The 21,289-nt window shown below is 37.4% G+C and overlaps 1 protein-coding gene, 1 non-coding gene and 1 pseudogene across 2 annotated transcripts; 2 read left to right on the plus strand and 1 right to left on the minus strand.

Annotated features, from left to right (window-relative positions):
* Positions 1 to 3,553: 3,553 nt before the first annotated feature.
* LOC112699827 (small nucleolar RNA R71) lies at positions 3,554 to 3,661 on the plus strand. Its single transcript, XR_003152764.1, has one exon. It is a non-coding gene; the product is annotated as a small nucleolar RNA R71 (small nucleolar RNA).
* Positions 3,662 to 13,670: 10,009 nt separating this feature from the next.
* LOC112805538 (fibrillin protein 5 homolog) lies at positions 13,671 to 15,475 on the plus strand (annotated as a pseudogene).
* Positions 15,476 to 17,177: 1,702 nt separating this feature from the next.
* On the minus strand, positions 17,178 to 20,521 carry LOC112696564 (probable xyloglucan endotransglucosylase/hydrolase protein 32). The gene is made up of 4 exons (XM_025749374.3): positions 20,081 to 20,521; positions 19,877 to 19,977; positions 19,579 to 19,796; positions 17,178 to 17,707 (listed from the first exon to the last, which is right to left on the minus strand). Exons 1-4 carry the CDS (start codon positions 20,274 to 20,276, stop codon positions 17,341 to 17,343), a joined length of 882 nt encoding a protein of 293 aa, XP_025605159.1. The 5' UTR covers positions 20,277 to 20,521; the 3' UTR covers positions 17,178 to 17,340.
* Positions 20,522 to 21,289: the final 768 nt, after the last annotated feature.

A 21,289-nucleotide genomic window follows, 5' to 3' on the forward strand; every position in this document is an offset into this window, starting at 1 on the left:
GTGTTCTTGATGCTCCATCCTTAGTTGTCCCATGTTGGAACTCAATTCTCCTAGGGAGGTGTTTAGTTGCTCCCAATAGTTTTGTGGAGGAAAGTGCATCCCTTGAGGAATCTCAGGGATCTCATGATGAGTGGGGTCTCTTGTGTGCTCCATCCTCTTCTTAGTGATGGGCTTGTCCTCATCAATGGGGATGTCTCCCTCTATGTCAACTCCAACTGAATAACAGAGGTGACAAATGAGATGAGGGAAGGCTAACCTTGCCAAGGTAGAGGACTTGTCCGCCACCTTATAGAGTTCTTGGGCTATAACCTCATGAACTTCTATTTCTTCTCCAATCATGATGCTATGGATCATGATAGCCCGGTCTATGGTAACTTCGGACCGGTTGCTAGTGGGAATGATTGAGCGTTGTATAAACTCCAACCATCCTCTAGCCACGGGTTTGAGGTCATGCCTTCTCAATTGAACCGGCTTCCCTCTTGAATCTCTCTTTCATTGGGCACCCTCTTCACATATGACTGTGAGGACTTGGTCCAACCTTTGATCAAAGTTGACCCTTCTAGTGTAAGGGTGTTCATCTCCTTGCATCATGGGCAAATTGAATGCCAACCTTACACTTTCCAGACTGAAATCCAAGTATTTCCCCCGAACCATAGTAAGATAATTCTTTGGATCCGGGTTCACACTTTGATCATGGTTCTTGGTGATCCATGCATTGGCATAGAACTCTTGAACCATTAAGATTCCGACTTGTTGAATGGGGTTGGTAAGAATTTCCCAACCTCTTCTTCGGATCTCATGTCGGATCTCCGGATATTCACCCTTTTTGAGTGAAAAAGGGACCTCGGGGATCACCTTCTTCAAAGCCACAACTTCATAGAAGTGGTCTTGATGCACCCTTGAGATGAATCTTTCCATCTCCCATGACTCGGAGGTGGAAGCTTTTGCCTTCCCTTTCCTCTTTCTAGAGGTTTCTCCGGCCTTGGATGCCATAAATGGTTATGGAAAAACAAAAAGCAATGCTTTTACCACACCAAACTTAAAATGTTTGCTCGTCCTCGAGCAAAAGAAGAAAGAAGAGAGTAGAAGAAGAAGAAATGAGGGGAAAGGGAATGGCTTTTGTTTTCGGCCAAGAAGGGGAGAAGTGGTGTGTTTGTTGTGTGAAAATGAAGGAGTGAAGGAGGGTTTATATAGGAGAGGCAAAGGGTAGGTTTCGGTCACTTGAGGGTGGGTTTGGGTGGGAAAGTGGTTTGAATTTGAATGGTGAGGTAGGTGGGGTTTTATGAAGGATGGATGTGAGTGGTGAAGAGAAAGATGGGACTTGATAGGTGAGGGGTTTTTGGGGAAGAGGTGTTGAGGTGATTGGGTGAAGAAGAGAGATAGAGTGGTAGGGTAGGTGAGGATCCTGTGGGGTCCACAGATCCTGAGGTGTCAAGGAAAAGTCATCCCTGCACCAAATGGCAAACAAAATCACGTTTTTAGCCATTTCTGGCATTAAACGCCGGGCTGGTGCCCATTTCTGGCGTTTAACGACAGCTTCTTGCCCCTTTCTGGCGTTTAACGCCAGTCTGGTGCCCCTTTCTAGCGTTAAACGCCCAGAATGGTGCCAGACTGGGCGTTAAACGCCCAACAGCTAGCCTCACTGGCGTTTAAACGCCAGTAGGTGCGTCCTCCAGGGTGTGCTGTTTTTCTTCCTGTTTTTCATTCTGTTTTTGATTTTTTCATTGATTTTGTGACTTCTCATGATCATCAACCTACAAAAAAGAAAAAATAACAAAAGAAAATAGATAAAATATAACATTGGGTTGCCTCCCAACAAGCGCTTCTTTAATGTCAGTAGCTTCACAGAGGACTCTCATGGAGCCTCACAGATGCTCAGAGCCATGTTGGAACCTCCCAACACCAAACTTAGAGTTTGAATGTGAGGGTTCAACACCAAACTTAGAGTTTGGTTGTGGCCTCCCAACACCAAACTTAGAGTTTGACTGTGGGGGCTCTGTTTGGCTCTGCTTTGAGAGAAGCTCTTCATGCTTCCTCTCCATGATGACAGAGGGATATCCTTGGGCCTTAACACCAAAGATTCTTCATTCACTTGAATGATCAACTCTCCTCTATCAACATCAATCACAGCTTTTGCTGTGGCTAGGAAGGGTCTGCCAAGGATGATGGATTCATCCATGCACTTCCCAGTCTCTAGGACTATGAAATCAGTAGGGATGTAATGGTCTTCAACTTTAACTAAAACATCCTCTACAAGTCCATGGGCTTGTTTTCTTGAGTTGTCTGCCATCTCTAGTAAGATTTTTGCAGCTTGCACCTCAGAGATCCCTAACTTCTCCATTACAGAGAGAGGCATGAGGTTTACACTTGACCCTAAGTCACACAAGGCCTTCTTGAAGGTCATGGTGCCTATGGTACAAGGTATTGAAAACTTCCCAGGGTCCTGCCTCTTTTGAGGCAGTTTCTGCCTAGACAAGTTATCCAGTTCTTTGGTGAGCAAAGGGGGTTCATCCTCCCAAGTCTCATTTCCAAATAACTTGTCATTTAGCTTCATGATTGCTCCAAGGTATTTAGCAACTTGCTCCTCAGTGACATACTCATCCTCTTCAGAGGAAGAATACTCATCAGAGCTCATGAATGGCAGAAGTAAGTCCAATGGAATCTTTATGGTCTCAGTTTGAGCCTCAGATTCCCATGGTTCCTCATTGGGGAACTCATTGGAGGCCAGTGGATGCCCAGTGAGGCCTTCCTCAGTGGCGTTCACTGCCTCTCCTTCCTCCCAAAATTCGGCCATGTTGATGGCCTTGCACTCTCCTTTTGGATTTTCTTCTGTATTGCTTGGAAGAGTACTAGGAGGAAGTTCAGTAATTTTCTTGCTCAGCTGTCCCACTTGTGCCTCCAAATTTCTAATGGAGGATCTTGTTTCAGTCATGAAACTTTGAGTGGTTTTGATCAGATCAGAGACCATGGTTGCTAAGTCAGAGTTATTCTGCTTAGAACTCTCTGTCTGTTGCTGAGAAGATGATGGAAAAGGCTTGCTATTGCTAAACCTGTTTCTTCCACCATTATTGTTGTTGAAACCTTGTTGGGGTCTCTGTTGATCCTTCCATGAAAAATTTGGATGATTTCTCCATGAAGGATTATAGGTGTTTCCATAGGGTTCTCCCATGTAATTCACCTCTTCCATTGAAGGGTTCTCAGGATCATAAGCTTCTTCCTCAGATGAAGCCTCCTTAGTACTGCTTGGTGCATTTTGCATTCCAGACAGACTTTGAGAAATCATATTGACTTGTTGAGTCAATATTTTATTCTGAGCCAATATGGCATTCAGAGTGTCAATCTCAAGAATTCCTTTCTTCTGACTAGTCCCATTGTTCACAGGATTTTTTTCAGAAGTGTACATGAATTGGTTATTTGCAACCATTTCAATCAGTTCTTGAGCTTCTGTAGGCGTCTTCTTCAGATGAAGAGATCCTCCAGCAGAGCTATCCAAAGACATTTTGGATAGTTCAGAGAGACCATCATAGAAAATACCTATGATGCTCCATTCAGAAAGCATATCAGAAGGACACTTTCTGATTAATTGTTTGTATCTTTCCCAAGCTTCATAGAGGGATTCTCCTTCCTTCTGTCTGAAGGTTTGGACTTCCACTCTAAGCTTACTCAATTTTTGAGGTGGAAAGAACTATGCCAAGAAGGCATTGACTAGCTTTTCCCAAGAGTCCAGGCTTTCTTTAGGTTGAGAGTCCAACCATGTTCTAGCTCTGTCTCTTACAGCAAAAGGGAATAGCATAAGTTTGTAGACCTCAGGGTCAACCCCATTAGTCTTGATAGTGTCACAGATTTGCAAGAACTCAGCTAAGAACTGATGAGGATCTTCCAATGGAAGTCCATGGAACTTGCAATTCTGTTGCATTAGAGAAACTAATTGAGGCTTAAGCTCAAAGTTGTTTGCTCCAATGGCAGGGATAGAGATGCTTCTCCCATAGAAATCGGGAGTAGGTGCAGTAAAGTCACCCAGCACCTTCCTTGCATTGTTGGCATTGTTGTTTTCGGCTGCCATGTGTTCTTCTTCTTTGAAGAATTCGGTCAGGTCCTCTAAAGAGAGTTGTGCTTTGGCTTCTCTTAGCTTTCTCTTCAAGGTCCTTTCAGGTTCAGGATCAGCTTCAACAAGAATGCTTTTGTCTTTGCTCCTGCTCATAAGAAAGAGAAGAGAACAAGAAAATGTGGAATCCTCTATGTCACAGTATAGAGATTCCTTGAAGTGTCAGAGGAAGAGAAAGGTAGAAGACAGAAGTAGAAAATTCGAACTTATCAAAGAAGATGGAGTTCGAATTTTTGCATTAAGGAATAGTGTTAGTCCATAAATAGAAGGATGTGAGAAGAAGGGAAGTGATTTTCGAAAATTAAGTGAAAAATTTTGAAAATATTTTTGAAAAACATTACTTAATTTTCGAAAATGAAAGTTGAAAAGAAATCAAGTGATTTTTTTGAAAAAAAAGTTTTGAAATTAGAAATCAAGAAGATTTGATTGAAAACTATTTTGAAAAAGATGTGATTAAGAAAATATGATTGGTTTTAAAAAGATGTGATTGAGAAGATGTGATTTGAAAAACATTTTAGAAAGATTTGATTTTGAAAATTAAAAACTTGACTAACAAGAAAAGATATGATTCAAACATTAAACCTCTCTCAACAGAAAAGGCAACATACTTGAAACGTTGAATCAAATCATTAATTGGTAGCAAGTATCTTTGAAAATGGAAAGAAATTGATTTTGAAAAAGATTTGATTGAAAAATTGATTTGAAAAAGATTTGATTGTGAAAGGATTTTGAAAACTAAAAAAAATTTGATTTGAAAACAAAATCTTCCCCCTTTAGCCATCCTGGCGTTAAACGCCCAGAATGGTGCACATTCTGGCGTTTAACGCCCAAAACTATACCTCTTTGGGCGTTAAACGCCCAACCAGGTACCCTGACTGGCGTTTAAACGCCAGTCTGTCCTTCTTTACTGGGCGTTTTGAACGCCCAGCTTTTTCTGTGTAATTCCTCTGCAGAATGTTCTGAATCTTCAATTTTCTGTATTATTGACTTGAGAAGACACAAATTAAAAATATTTTTTGGATTTTTAATAATCAAAATGCAACAAGAATTAAATAACAATGCATGCAAGACACCAAACTTGGCAGTTTGTATACTACTGACACTAACAAAATGCATATGAGACACATAAACACTCAAGTCAATTGAATTCAAAGATCAAAATAAGAAATCATCAAGAATTGCTTGAACATTCTTAAGACACATGAATGAATGCATGCAATTGACACCAAACTTAAGATGAGACACTAGACTCAAACAAGAAAAATTTTTTGGATTTTATGATTTTGTAAATTTTTTTGTGTTTTTCGAAAATTAAGTGGAAAAAGGTATCAAAATTCTTAATGAGAATCCCAGGAATCACGCAATGTTAGTCTAAAGCTTCAGTCTAAAGGAATTAGACATGGTCAGCCAAGCTTCAGCAGAACATTGCATTCAAGAGCTAAATTGATGAAGATCAATCAGCTTTGGTGATGATAAGAACATCACCTTGAAACACTAGAATTCATTCTTAAGAACTCTGAAGAAAAAAAAATACCTAATCTAAGCAACAAGATGAACCGTCAGTTGTCAAAACTGAACAGTCCCCGGCAACGGCGCCAAAAACTTGGTGTGCGAAATTGTGAACAATACTTTTCACAACTCTCATAATCCCCGGTCATGAACCCCAAAAACTTGGTAGCTCAGTACCATGGCATTACACAACTTCGCACAACTAACCAGCAAGTGCACTGGGTCGTCCAAGTAATAAACCTTACGCGAGTAAGGGTCGATCCCACGGAGATTGTTAGTATGAAGCAAGCTATGGTCATCTTGTAAATCTTAGTTAGGCAAACTCAAATGGATGTATGATGATGAACGAAATAAACATAAAGGTAAAGATAGAGATACTTATGTAATTCATTGGTAGGAACTTCAGATAAGCGCATGAAGATGCCTTCCCTTCCGTCTCTCTGCTTTCCTACTGTCTTCATCCAATCCTTCTTACTCCTTTCCATGGCAAGCTCATGTAGGGTTTCACCATTGTCAGTGGCTACCTCCCATCCTCTCAGTGAAAACGTCGCCTATGCTCTGTCACAGCATGGGTAATCAGCTGTCGGTTCTCGGTCAAGCCGGAATAGAATCCATCGATTCTTTTGCGTCTGTCACTAACGCCCCGCCTGCTAGGAGTTTGAAGCACGTCACAGTCATTCAATCATTGAATCCTACTCAGAATACCACAGACAAGGTTAGACCTTCCGGATTCTCTTGAATGCCGCCATCAGTTCTATCCTATACCACGAAGACTCTGATCTCACGGAATAGTTGGCTCGGTTGTCAGGCGAGCACTCGGTTGTCAGGCGATCAACCATGCATCGTGCAATCAGGAATCCAAGAGATATTCACCCAATCGAAGGTAGAACGAAGGTGGTTGTCAGTCACACGTTCATAGGTGAGAATGATGATGAGTGTCACGGATCATCACATTCATCAAGTTGAAGAACAAGTGATATCTTAGAACAAGAACAAGCGGAATTGAATAGAAGAACAATAGTAATTGCATTAATACCCGAGGTACAGCAGAGCTCCACACCTTAATCTATGGTGTGTAGAAGCTCCACCGTTGAAAATACATAAGAACAAGGTCTAGGCATGGCCGAATGGCCAGCCTCCCAGTGATCTAAGATAGCATAAAAATGAAGATAGCTACCAAAGTCTTTTAAATACAATAGTAAAAGGTCCTACTTATAGAGAACTAGTAGCCTAAGGTTTACAGAAATGAGTAAATGACATAAAAATCCACTTCCGGGCCCACTTGGTGTGTGCTTGGGCTGAGCAATGAAGCATTTTCGTGTAGAGACTCTTCTTGGAGTTAAACGCCAGCTTTAGTGCCAGTTTGGGCGTTTAACTCCCATTTGGGTGCCAGTTCCAGCGTTTAACGCTGGGATTTCTGAGGGTGACTTTGAATGCCGGTTTGGGCCATCAAATCTTGGGCAAAGTATGGACTATCATATATTTCTGGAAAGCCCAGGATGTCTACTTTCCAACGCCGTTGAGAGCGCGCCAATTGGGCTTCTGTAGCTCCAGAAAATCCAATTCGAGTGCAGGGAGGTCAGAATCCAACAGCATCTGCAGTCCTTTTTAGTCTCTGAATCAGATTTTTGCTCAGGTCTCTCAATTTCAGCCAGAAAATACCTGAAATCACAGAAAAACACACAAACTCATAGTAAAGTCCAGAAAAGTGAATTTTAACTAAAAACTAATAAAAATATACTAAAAACTAACTATATCATACCAAAAACATACTAAAAACAATGCCAAAAAGCGTACAAATTATCCGCTCATCAGACCACAGGCTTGGCGTCACCCTCCAATAGGATTTTGTGCATGCATCTTGCTGGGCTGATGCCCTTAAGATCACTAATGGACCACCCAAGAGCTGTCTTGTGTGTCCTTAGCACTTGAATTAGTGCTTCCTCTTCCTGTGGCTCTAAGGTAGAGCTTATAATTACAGGAAAGGTGTCACCTTCTCCCAGAAATGCATATTTCAGGGATGGTGGTAATGGTTTGAGCTCGGGTTTTGGAGGTTTCTCTTCTTCCTGAGGGATTTTCAGAGGTTCTACCATTCTCTCTGATTCCTCCAAGTCAGGCTGAACATCTTTAAAGATGTCCTCTAGCTCTGATTCGAGACTCTCAGCCATATTGACCTCTCTTACCAGAGAGTCAATAATATCAACACTCATGCAGTCATTTGGGGTGTCTGGGTGTTGCATGGCTTTGACAACATTTAACTTGAACTCCTCCTCATTGACTCTCAAAGTTACTTCCCCTTTTTGGACATCAATGAGGGTTCGGCCAGTTGCTAGGAAAGGTCTTCCTAGAATGAGAGTTGCACTCTTGTGCTCCTCCATTTTCAGCACCACAAAGTCAGTGGGAAAGGCGAATGGCCCAACCTTGACAATCATGTCTTCAATCACGCCTGATTGGTACTTAATGGAGCCATCAGCAAGTTGAAGACATATCCTGGTTGGTTTGATTTCTTCAGTTAAACCAAGCTTTCTGATAGTAGATGCATGTATTAGGTTGATACTTGCCCCAAGATCACATAGAGCTTGCTTGGTATAAGTACCCTCTAATGTGCAAGGTATCATAAAGCTCCCAGGATCTTTAAGCTTCTCAGGTAAGCTTTTCAGAATGACTGCACTGCATTCTTCAGTGAGGTAAACTTTTTCAGTTTCCCTCCAATCCTTCTTATGACTTAAGATCTCTTTCATGAACTTAGCATAAGATGGTATTTGCTCAAGTGCTTCTGCAAACGGAATCTTTATTTCAAGAGTCCTGAGATAGTCTGCAAAGCGGGCAAATTGCTTATCCTGTTCCGCTTGGCAGAGTTTTTGAGGATAAGGCATTTTGGCTTTGTATTCCTCAACCTTAGTTGCTGCAGGTTTATTACCTACAAAAGTGGGTTGGGAAGCCTTTTTAGAAGGGTTGTCATCAGCACTTGTATGTGACTGATCCCCTACTGACGTTTGAATGCCAGGGGTGGAAGCTGGAGTGGCGTTAGACGCCATCTCCCCATTTGTTACTGGCGTCTGAACGCCAGAACTATGCTCCCTTTGGGCGTTCAACGCTGGATTCATGCTTGTTTCTGGCGTTGAACGCCAGGAATGAGCATGGTCTGGGCGTTCAGCGCCCGCATTATTCCTCTTCGGGCTCTGATTGTCCTCAGAGGGATTTTGATTGGCCATTTGTTCATTTCTTGGCTTCCTGCTGCTTTGAAGTGAGGTATTTAATGTTTTCCCACTTCTTAGCTGAACTGCTTGGCATTCTTCTGCTATTTGTTTTGACAGTTGCTTTTCTGTTTGCCTTAACTGTACTTCCATATTCCTGTTAGCCATTCTTGTTTCCTGTAGTATTTCCTTGAATTCGGCTAGCTGCTGAGTTAGAAAGTCTAATTGCTGATTGAATTCATTAGCCTGATCCATAGGACTGGGTTCAGCAGTTCCTGTTTTAGCTTCTTCTTTCATGGAAGGTTCACTACTTAGGTACAGATGCTGATTTCTGGCAACTGTATCAATAAGCTCTTGAGCTTCTTCAATTGTTTTTCTCATATGTATAGATCCACCAGCTGAGTGGTCTAGAGAAATCTGAGCTTTTTCTGTAAGCCCATAGTAGAAGATGTCTAATTGTACCCACTCTGAAAACATTTCAGAGGGGCATTTTCTTAGCATCTCTTTGTATCTCTCCCAAGCATCATAAAGGGATTCATTATCTCCTTGTTTGAAGCCTTGGATACTTAGCCTTAGCTGTGTCATCCGTTTTGGAGGGAAATAGTGATTCAGGAATTTTTCTGACAGCTGTTTCCATGTTTTTATGCTGTTCTTAGGCTGGTTATTTAACCACCTCTTAGCTTGATCTCTTACAGCAAATGGAAACAGTAATAATCTGTAGACATCCTGATCCACTTCCTTATCATGTACTGTGTCAGTAATTTGCAAAAATTGTGCCAGAAACTCTGTAGGTTCTTCATGTGGAAGACCAGAATACTGGCAGTTTTGCTGCACCATGATAATGAGCTGAGGATTCAACTCAAAGCTACTAACTCCAATGGAGGGTATACATATACTACTCCCATATGAAGCAGTAGTGGGGTTAGCATATGACCCCAGAGTCCTCCTGGACTGTTCATTCCCACTTAATTCCATGATAGAATAAAAAAGATGATATGTATGTTGATATTATTTATTTTATAAAAATTAATTTTTATAAAATAAAATAAAAACGAAATAAATAAAAAGAAATTGAAAATATTTTGAAATTGAAATCTGAATTTTTATATAAAATTTTCGAAAATGTAGTTCAAAATTAGTTAGAAAAGATATTTTTTTTGAATTTTGAATTTTATGATGAAAGAGAAAAACACACAAAAGACACAAGACTTAAAATTTTTAGATCCAATGCTCCTTATTTTCGAAAATTTTGGAGGGAAAACACCAAGGAACACCAACTTAAAAATTTTAAGATCAAAACACAAGAAAAACTCAAGAACACCTTGAGGATTCACAAGAACACCAAGAACAAAAGAAAGAACACCAAACTTAAAATTTTGAGAAAACCAAGATAAATTTTCGAAAATTAAAGAAAAATTAACAAGAAAACACCAAACTTAGAGTTTGGCACAAGATTCAATCAAAGAAAAATTATTTTTGAAAAAGATTCCAAAGAGGATACCCAATTATCAAGAACAACTACTAAAGCTCCAGCCAATTGGGCAGTAACTTCAGTGCTGATTTTAAAGATGTATTACATTTATGGATAAAAGTATAAATTTTTTTTTTTTGAAAGTTAATGTTTTGAAAAAGTACAAGAAAAACAAGAAAAGACACAAAACAAGAAAAACTCAAGATCAAACAAGAAAAATAAACAAGAACAACTTGAAGATCAAGGAAGAACAAAGAACACTAATACGAAAATTTTAAAGAAAAATATAAAATATGCAATTGACACCAAACTTATAACAAGACACTAGACTCAAAGAAAAATAAAAATTTAATAAAGAAAAATAATATTTTTGAAAAGAAAATAAAAGACTCTGACCCAATTTTCAAAATCTTCCTAATCTAAGAAATAAAATAAACCTTTAGTTGTTCAAATTCGAACAATCCCCGGCAACGGTGCCAAAAACTTGGTGCACGAAATTGCAATCACACTTTTTGCAATCCGCACAACTAACCAGCAAGTGCACTGGGTCGTCCAAGTAATACCTTACGTGAGTAAGGGTCGAATCCCACGGAGATTGTTGGATTGAAGCAAGCTATGTTTATTTTATTAATCTTAGTCAGGATGCCAATAAGGTTATTTGGATTTAATTGTAAGAAGTCAAAGTATTTGGAATAAGGAATTGTTACTTTATTAATGGAGAATATGTTGGAGTTTTGGAGATGCTTTGTCCTCTGAACTTCAACTCTTTCTTGAAATCCTTTTCCACACGCAAAGTCCCTTCCATGGAAAGCTCTATGTAGGGTGTCACCGTTGTCAATGGCTACTTCCCATCCTCTCAGTGAAAACGTTCCTATGCTCTGTCACAGCACGGCTAATCATCTGTCGGTTCTCAATCAGGTTGGAATAGAATCCATTGATTCTTTTGCGTCTGTCACTAACGCCCAGCCTTCAGAAGTTTGAAGCTCGTCACAGTCATTCAATCCCAGAATCCTACTTGGAATACCACAGACAAGGTTTAGACTTTCCGGATTCTCATGAATGCCGCCATCAATCCGGCTTATACCACGAAGATTCTGATTAAGAAATCTAAGAGATACTCATTCAATCTGATGTAGGACGGAGGTGGTTGTCAGGCACACGTTCATGGATTGAGGAAGGTGATAAGTGTCACGGATCATTACCTTCTTCATAATTAAGCGCGAATGAACATCTTAGATAAGAACAAGCGTGTTTGAATGGAAAACAAAAGTAATTGTATTAATTCATCGAGACGTTGCAGGGCTCCTCACCCCCAACAATGGAGTTTAGAGACTCATGCCATCAAAAAGTATGTATTTCAGATCTGAAAATGTCATGAGGTACAAAATAAGTCTCTAAAAGTTGTTTAAATAGAAACTAGTAACCTAGGTTTACAGAAAATGAGTAAACTAAGATAATTGGTGCATAAATCCACTTCTGGGGCCCACTTGGTGTGTGCTGGGGCTGAGACTAAAGCTATCCACGAGCTGAGGCTTTTCTTGGAGTTGAACTCCAAGTTATGACGTGTTTTGGGCGTTCAACTCCGGATCATGACGTGTTTCTGGCGTTTAACTCCAGACAGCAGCATGTACTTGGCGCCAAGTTACGTCATCTATCTTCACGCAAAGTATGGACTATTATATATTGCTGAAAAGCGCTGGATGTCTACTTTCCAACGCCGTTGAGAGCGCGCCAATTGGACTCCTGTAGCTCCAGAAAATCCATTTCGAGTGCAGAGAGGTCAGGATCCAACATCATCAGCAGTCCTTTTTCAGCCTAACTCAGATTTTTGCTCAGCTCCCTCAATTTCAGCCAGAAAATACCTGAAATCACAGAAAAACACACAAACTCATAGTAAAGTCCAGAAATATAATTTTTGCTTAAAAACTAATAATATTTAACTAAAAACTAATTAAAACATGCTAAAATCTACATGAAATTACCCCCAAAAAGCGTATAAAATATCCGCTCATCAACCTTCATCAGTAGCACTGTACCTTGTCATGGCCATCGGGTCGACATCTGCTTTCCCAAGTAGATAGCTAATCGTCGCATTGGAATCCCCACCAATGAGCATTGCACGACGAGCTCTTTGAAAGTGATTATCTAGGTCCTTCTTTGTGAACTCGACATTGGCATAACCACCGGCTTGGCCTACCATTAGTCCCATTATTTTAGAGGTTGGAAGACCATGATCATGCATGGTATTCGCCTGAGCTTTTTGTGGCTTAGTCAACCCTCGGTGGCTTGGAATTAGGTGTACCAAGCATTATGGGACAAGATCGTGGTTGTGCTTCTCGACTAATTTTTTAACCCTCCAAGTCGAAGTTTTAGTGTCAAGATACACCGCAAGCATGGCTTCACAACCAGTGCGAGTCAGCGCTCTATGCTCCCGCTTCCTACTCAAACTAGATATGTATTTCTCGGCTCTCTTTCCTTCCTTGCTGCAAAAAAACCTCCTTCTGCGCTGTGTTCCATCTTTTCCACGTGCTGTATCACCCTTGCGAACTCCAAACCCGAGACACCTCGCATAACGTACATACAAGTTATAAGCTGCATCTGATGTTTCAAAGGTCTGGTTTATAATATCATCGGCCGTCACAGACATACACTTACTACTATTGCCACCACAATCACAAGTGCAGTTAACATTTTCTTCCACACTAGTCATCATGGGATCTTCGACGTTGTCTTGTGAACTGAGTGGTTCCGAGTCAACATCCATTGCACCCTAATGAGATGAAATAATAACAGGTATTCAATGAATAACAGTTTTCGATTAAATGCTATTAGTATTAATTAATTAAAACCTTTGAAAGTGACTGACTAATGCTCGTTGTTATAATTACAAGTAACCCCTATTCATACTAAACCTGAAATCAATAAAGCTAAACAAATATTTCAATAATGATTCATGTTTTTAATTTCTTTTTTGACTTGAGGATGCTTGGTTTAGATGATGAAAATTGTTAAAAGGTGGAAACAATCTTAAAAGTAATCTAGGAATACTGATGCAATCTTCTTCCATTGAACTTAATCTGCATAAAAACTTATTAACTTAAATAGTTAAATTTTACAATTTTACATTTTTACTCGAAAGTTTTTCCTGGTTTGAGTTTTGTTATTTTCGCAACACTTGCACTTTGATTTTAAGAGAGAGAAATGTGTCCCAACATGCCGTCACTGTTAGGATAAGGAGTTTAATGAGTTCGGCAAGTGAGAGACCAAAGCATAAGGTATCTCCTGGACCACATAATACTGCATAATGATTCTGATTTCTGAACCACATGTCTCAAAAGCCCTACCCACAAACCGCAACCTTGCTCTAAATGCATGTTCACTGTTTTGATAGAGCAAAAATGATGGCACTAATAATAGGAACCACGGTCTTTATCAACAAAAACAAGATAGAGGCGCCTGAAAATCTTTCAAGGATGGACACCATGAGAATTGGTGACAGACCTCTCTGGTTTAGACCCTTCACCATAGTTAAAGTTGGGGTACAAAACTTTGGCTCAGGCTTGGTTAAGGATGACACACTTGCTGTATTGAAAAGGGAGCTTTACCAGGCAGTGGAAGGTATCCCATTTCAACAATATTGAATCTACTTTTTCATTTTCTTTTTCATTATAAGCTTTTAGCATTGTCTAACCATGAAGAAAGGGTATGTGATATGTTTGAAATCAATTGCACTAAAAAATATGTTTCAAGGAATCAACAGGGGAATTTTTGGACTCCCATCTGCCAAGAAATTTGAAATTGAGAGTTTGGTGCAGCAGCTAGAATCTCAGAATCCAACTCCAGAGCCAACTCTAGAACTAGACAAGGTAACTTCAACTCTGCCTAAATTATCTGATATATGATTGTGATTATAATTTATGATCTATCCCTATCAATAATTTCTATTACATGGAAGGTGGCTGGGTGCTAGAGGCTTGTTTATAGCACAATCACAATTCTAAGATCAAAGAGAACCAAGTTAGGTCTCAGAGACTTTATCTCATTGGATGAGTTTTTTCAAACCATTGACATAGCCAAGGTACAAACTACAAAATTTTGAGTTGAGAGATTGTATATAACTTTTGACATTAGAAGATGCAAACTGTGTTTCCAGTATTTCATCTTTGTAACTTTTATCTACTGAGTTTGAGCATTGGTCATTTGATTCTAAAATGGAGAGCAAAGCAGTTAACGTGGTCGAGTTCAGTGCAAAGGGGTTGAGTTTGTTTTCAGGACAGCTTAGTATTGAGGCTTCTTTCAAGATTGCTTCAGCAACAGTTAAAGCTCTACCTTCTTGTTTGACCAATATTAATTTATCTCTCTGTAATCTATAACTATTGCTGCTGAGTAACTACCTAATTAGATAATACTTGAAATTCACAGAGGGTTGACATTAACTTTGAAAGCTCCACCATTACTCCTGATCAGGTAATGCTATTAGATACTGCATTTTTTCTCTAGCCTAATTAATTGTATTTGAATATTTGTCTGATTTTTCCAAGTTCAAATTACTTTCTTCCTTGCATTCACAGTTGATGCATGTATTCCGGAAAAACTATAATCTTCTATTGGGCATCTTCAATCCAGAGGGATGGTTGGAAATCACGTATCCTAAGATCATATCATGGACAAACTAAAGGGCTGTGAAACTTGCTGTTTTTCTCTGTCTTTTATTCTATCATTGATGAAAATTCTTGTTGTTTCTTATTTCAATTTTCTCATAGATATGTTGATGACACCATGAGGATTGGAAGGGACAACAAGGGTAATATCTTTGTGCTGAAAAAAATTGAAGATAGAAGTCGTAATCCTCAAGGTTAAGTAGTATTTTATTTACGATAAATGTTGGGGTGACAATTTTTAAAAACTCATACTTTGACTCATCACTACATCATCATAAGATAGAGTGTGGAACTTTCTTTGATGGTGAGTTCACTCTTCATCCATCCTTTAGTGAATGAATAAGGAGTTAAAGATGAGTTTAAAAAGGTTATGTCGTCTTAACATAACTCGATAGGTTTGAGTTAGACATGTATATTTTTATTAATCCATTTTTAAGTGTTTTGTCCCCTTTTTTTCTTGATAGAAACTAGTGGTGAAAATTTGTGATATATTGATTATAATTACTGTTGCATTGCGAGTATTAGTACTCACTAATGGTAAAGTAATTTTACCAAATGCATTTTTTTGTAGCTTATGCATATTAAAAGTTACTTTTATTTTAATTTACCAAACATAGCTAATACAAATCTTGAAAAGTTAAAGTTTTATCAAATCGGGCCATAACTGACTCATCTAGACATCTACTGGACAAGACTTGGTTGTTATAGTTTATTCATAGATTTTCTTTTTCCTATGTTGTTTTTTTCCTATATTTGAAGGCTTTTGAGTATGGTTTATTATGATCTTTGCTTCATGCTTTGTTTAGTTATTTACTTTTTTATGCTTCAACTGCGTTTTGAATAAGTGGTCCCTGAGTAAAATCTTTTGGACAGCCTTGTACTCTCTACAAAGTTAAAATTTGGAGTCTACGCTGCGGAACATTCCTAACTTATACAGAGGTTTCGTGCAGGAAAAGGCGAAACACCAAGAACCAAAGGACAAGGTGGCAGCGATGGCGACGGTGAGGAGGCAAAGGATGTTGGAATGCGAAAAGGAAAACATGGAGAAGAAGCCCTTCATGGACATACAAACTGAGACCAAGAGATTCAGGCAAACAACACTTGATTTGATTTCCATTTTTAGCATTCAGCAACAATCGTCATAAATCAGTAACAAGTAATCCCTAATCACACTAAACTTTAAATCAATAAAGCTAAACAAAAATTTCAATAATGATTTGATTTCTATTTTTAGCAGCAGCAAGAAAATTTCAACAAAAGCTTTAGGAATTAAAAAAAGAGCAACAGCACAAAATCAATTATTTTATTTTCTATTAACCCAGTCACAGTTTTACATTCAAAAATCAACAAGGCCACATTCAAAAATCAACGACAGGACATAAAAGGAAGAGAAGAACCGAAGAAGTGAAGGCAGTGCCGCTAACCTTCGACGGTGACATGGACGGCGCCCGGCGAGACGACAGCGAGTGGTGACACAGCGGCGAGCTGCTCCAAGTTCGAGAGAATCCAGAAAGGACGGCGACAGGGGGAAGGAGGACGCCGAACTACGATAGAGGAAGCAGAGGCGCCGACAGCACGGACGGCGGCGGCACCGCGGCAGACCCGTTGCAGGGTGAACTTAGGATTTTGGTAGGGTGAGTTAGGAAGGTGCTATGGGTTCAGACTTCAGGTGATAGTGATATATGATTCACGTATTGGAGGGTGGGGTGGGTACTAGGAAAAATGGGTGGGTGTTAGGGGAGAAGGGGTGAGTTTGGAAAGTGAATCCGACCATTTTTTAAGTCGGTTTTCGATTGAATCGGTAAGACCGGTCGTCTGACCGGATTTTTAAATATTAAAATTGATTTTATTTTGATTAATTAAAAAATTTATAAAAAATCGGTTCACTAAACACATCCAATAATATGACGACACGTAGGCGTCTTTATAAAAAGACGTTTTTTCTAACTTTGTGGGAGCATCCCCTTTCATTATTTCCCTTTCTTCTTCCTCCGCTCTTCTTAATTTCTTCTATTGTTCAGAAGTTATAGAAAAAAAGAAACCAAATATATATATTATGAAAAGAACAAATCCCTCACAATCTTCCAAAATTTTCTCCTGTCTTGAGAGCCTTGGACGCTCAAACAACACTTGCATCAATGTTGCTGTCATGTGAGGGGCCCAATCTCAAATCGAAGTTACCCCTCATAATTTTTTTTTTCTTTTTAGAAAAGAAAATGAAAAAAGAAACAAACTTTGTCAAACATAGGAAAAAGATAAAATAAAACCACAAGGCACCAGTGTTTCTTTGGAACCTATAATGAAGAGTCCATTAACAATTTATCAACACCTCAATTTGGCCAACTTCGAATGTCCATATATGAATGTTAAATTTTTCTAACCTTTTTTTTTATTATTTTAACTCCAACACTCAGGTGTTAGCCTATGATCCCTTTTGGAGTCTTGACAATAGTTGTAAACCATGTGGTACATTTGCACCCATCTCATGGCACTATATTGCTGCCTACTCAACTCGCCGGACCTATAGGGCGAGGCTGAGACGGCGTGGCACCAGCGCGGCGCATACGCCGTGCAACCACTGGCCTTGAAGTTTGTGTACCTTGCCACAAAGGGTTGGTACCTATAATCAGCTTTGTACTTGCCATCCTCGGTTGCCCATGATGATGCATCCCATATTGAACCATAAAGCCACATTGGCCTCATTGGAAATGTCTCTGCACTTTTCCTCGGGTACCTCCTTATTGGCACATCATCCACAAAGAATCTGATCACATATTTCAGTGTCAGTAAATGCAAGTTATTTATATTTATTTTCGTATTATATTTCAAAGTTACGAATATTTATTCCAAAGATGATAATGCTACTTTTATAAAATATAATGTCACTTTTAAAATTTAAAATTGCATTATCATTTTCCTATTTATTCCTATCAATAATTACCTGTTCTAAATGCATATACAATAATTTATTATGTGAGTCATAACGAGTACATAAAATATTTTCTCATTTAGTCATTTATATGAATGTGCAGGCAAGGAACGATTAACGGCCACTTTTTAACATTTAGTATATGGTGATTGTATTTTTCCAAGGCAAATTTTTTAGTGTGTATAAAAAATTTGGTATTTTTTATGATAAATTTTAAATATTTAAAAATAATTTATTTTTATATTTTTTACATTAAATATTAACTTTTATTTTTGTTAATAAATTAGATAAATATATAGGCACATAGCATGCACCTTTTTCTAATAATGCGGATTTATTGTTGTGCTCAATTTGATAGTTTCAGTAGCTGTCAACAAAAAGAATAGCTACATCAATAAATTAGTTAATGTTACTTTTAACTTTTTTCCATTAGTCAAGTTATATCAGATTTTGTTCACCCCACACTTGCAAGATTACGATGATTTTTGTGCCATTCATGGGATCTTGATTCTATATATACTTTTTATGTGACACTAGAACGTATTATTAAGTATTAAAAATCTGTCAAATTTCTATTGGCTTAGCTTTCTATCTTAATTTCAGAGAAAGAGGAATCCTTTCTCTTTCATCTTCCAAAATATCAAACAGTGCTCGCTCCTAAAACGGGACAGCAAAAATGATCAGAACGAACCAATCAAATCGATGCCACATACACAGAGTCCAATCCAAGTTCATACTGTGGATTCTTTTTATCTTCTTCCATATCCTTTCGGCAGAAAACGAAACCGTCTGATTTGGATTAATGTTTATAAATACGCTGTGTCAAATTAATTTTATAAAATTAATTTTGATTAAAAATATTTTATATTAACGTAATTTATATTTGATAATTTTATATTAAAATAAATTATATAATAAAATAAATATTATTTGAATTATATTATTAATAAATTATTTTTAAATAAAAATTATTTAAAAAGATATGAATTTCTATTATTTAAAATTATATATTTTTTAACACTTTTTTTGTTATAATTAAAAAAATTATGTGTTGAAATTTAATAATTCTTTTGCCATAATTTTTTAGTATTTTATTTTTTTTATTAATTTGGTCTTCTTAATAAAAAAGCTAAAAAAAACAACATTCATAGTATGAAGTATGAACAAAAAAAATAAACGATAAATTGATAAGAAAAAATCAAAATTTAAAAGAAAATACTAAAAATAATATTATGAAAAAATTAAAATATTTACTTGTAAAACATAATCATAAAAACATTAAATATGAGAATTTTGATGATTGTTCTTTGTATCTCTTTTTACGTATAAGAATGAAGGATAAAATTGATAAGAAAAAATAATTTTTAATTACTTCTTTAACCATAACAATTGAAAGTAAAAGGTACAATTTGTTAATTCAGGTGAACGGAAATTAAATATAGAATTACATTTGTGTTTAAAAATAAGAAAAATAGCTAAACAAAAAGTTGAGACTTTAAAAAAAAAATTAAATGTGAATTTTTAGACTTAAAAGCTAAACCAAACGTATCCTAAATAACGCTTACTCTTTTTCGAGTAATCTACTACTCTTAATTATCTTTATTTAGAAGAAACATTAACTTTTTAATATGGCACCTATATTAATGTATGGATCATAGGAATTGAAGTAATGAAAAACAATGTATTACATACAATTAGTGACTTACATTATTTCCTTAGGACTCCAGAGAATAGCATAGTGATGAAAATCTTTGGTTGGATCAAACCATAAATGGAACTTCATCTCTCTGCCTATAATTTGACCATCTCCACTTCCTCTGATATAAACATTGGTCTGCAAAGTGTAAGGCTTTCCAAACGTAGTCCCAAGAAACTCAATGTCTACTTCATCATGGAATCCAGGATGAGCTTCATTGTTGGAAAGCTTCGATTAAGAAAATAAAATCATGTTAATTAGCAACGAGTTAGATAAACATGATTAGTGGGATTCCTTAATGTACTTACATAGAAAGCTGTTATAACTCCAGCAGTGTAGCCAGGTTGGAGCTTAATGGAAGCACCAAAGTATCCGGATCGAAACGGAGCAACAGACTTGAAGCCACTTCCTGTTTAAGCAGAACAGAAAAGCATTGAACTAATAATAAAAGTTAGTAATTAGATTGGATAATTAAGCATATGATATAAAGTGAAGTGTGTTGAAACTACAACCTGAGGTTCTATCAAGCCAAATTGTTAATGCATTTTGTTCTATTCTTTGGTGCTGGGGGCCCCAAAGGTTCCTAAAACCTTTGTAAAAGTTCATCGTCTTGAATTTGGAACTTGGCCAGTAGCCAGGTGAAGGTGGCCACTCAGCATTGCTTGAAGGGGCCATCAACATTAAAATAGCAAATACAAAAAGAGCCATGAATGAATGAAAGAAAGCAATGGCCAGTGAGCAAAAGTGTCTAGTAGAAAGCAGAGTGATTCTGTTGTGTACCAATGCAAGGGGTGCGTGTTCTAACTCCTAACTGTTAAGTAAGACAAATGTTAAGGGAAAACTGCTCAAATTATGGTGCATATATATATATATGTGGAATAAGAGTTATGGTAATGGCAGTGAGCTTGGTATAAATAACAAGAAATTAGTGAGTCCCTCAGAGAATTAATGGTGAGTTGTAATTGTGGATGGATTAAGCTGAATTAAACGTTGATCAATAATATATCTAAAAGATATTATTATTCTATTTTTTTCTATATTTCTTAACCTGATAGATGAATCATTAATTTGTCTAAAATTTAAGTTTTATTTAAATATTTGTTGTTGGCCAATAAATTATTGCATATATAAAGAAGAATTCAAATTTATAAGACTTGATTAAATAGATGAATGAACTAATTAGTATATTAATCTAAGTTAATTATAAAAAAAATTATAATTGCTAGAAAAAGTGCAGTTTATTTTCTTATAATTTCTATAACCACGTTTAAGATAAAAGTCTACATTTATTACAAACATAAATTTGCAACAGATCAGAATATTAAGCTTGTGGAATTTCAAAATGACACTGGTCAAATAGATTGGATAAAGCAAACATAGCAATAATGATTTGTAAATCATCATAGGGAACTTAGGATATTTTCAATTTATTTGTTTTTCATTTTCTGCCGTTATTGCTACTTCTTTTTTCTTTCATCTTTTTTTATCCCCACCTCTCTTTATTGGTTATGACAGAAAACCTGTTAGCTTGGTTGGAAAGGTTAGAAAAAGATGATGGTATACAGAAGAGGGTAGATGAATGTGTCTTAAATGTGGATCTTTATTTATGTCATCTTCTTCTGTGTTTGCATGGCCTTTTTTTATTCCAACCAATTAAGTTTTATAGCTTGTACCTCTATGCTTTCCAATTTCATTCAAGGCTACAGAAATTTGTGACTCAA

Source organism: Arachis hypogaea, chromosome 6 (genome assembly GCF_003086295.3).
Source record: "Arachis hypogaea cultivar Tifrunner chromosome 6, arahy.Tifrunner.gnm2.J5K5, whole genome shotgun sequence".
Taxonomy (NCBI): Eukaryota; Viridiplantae; Streptophyta; class Magnoliopsida; order Fabales; family Fabaceae; genus Arachis; species Arachis hypogaea.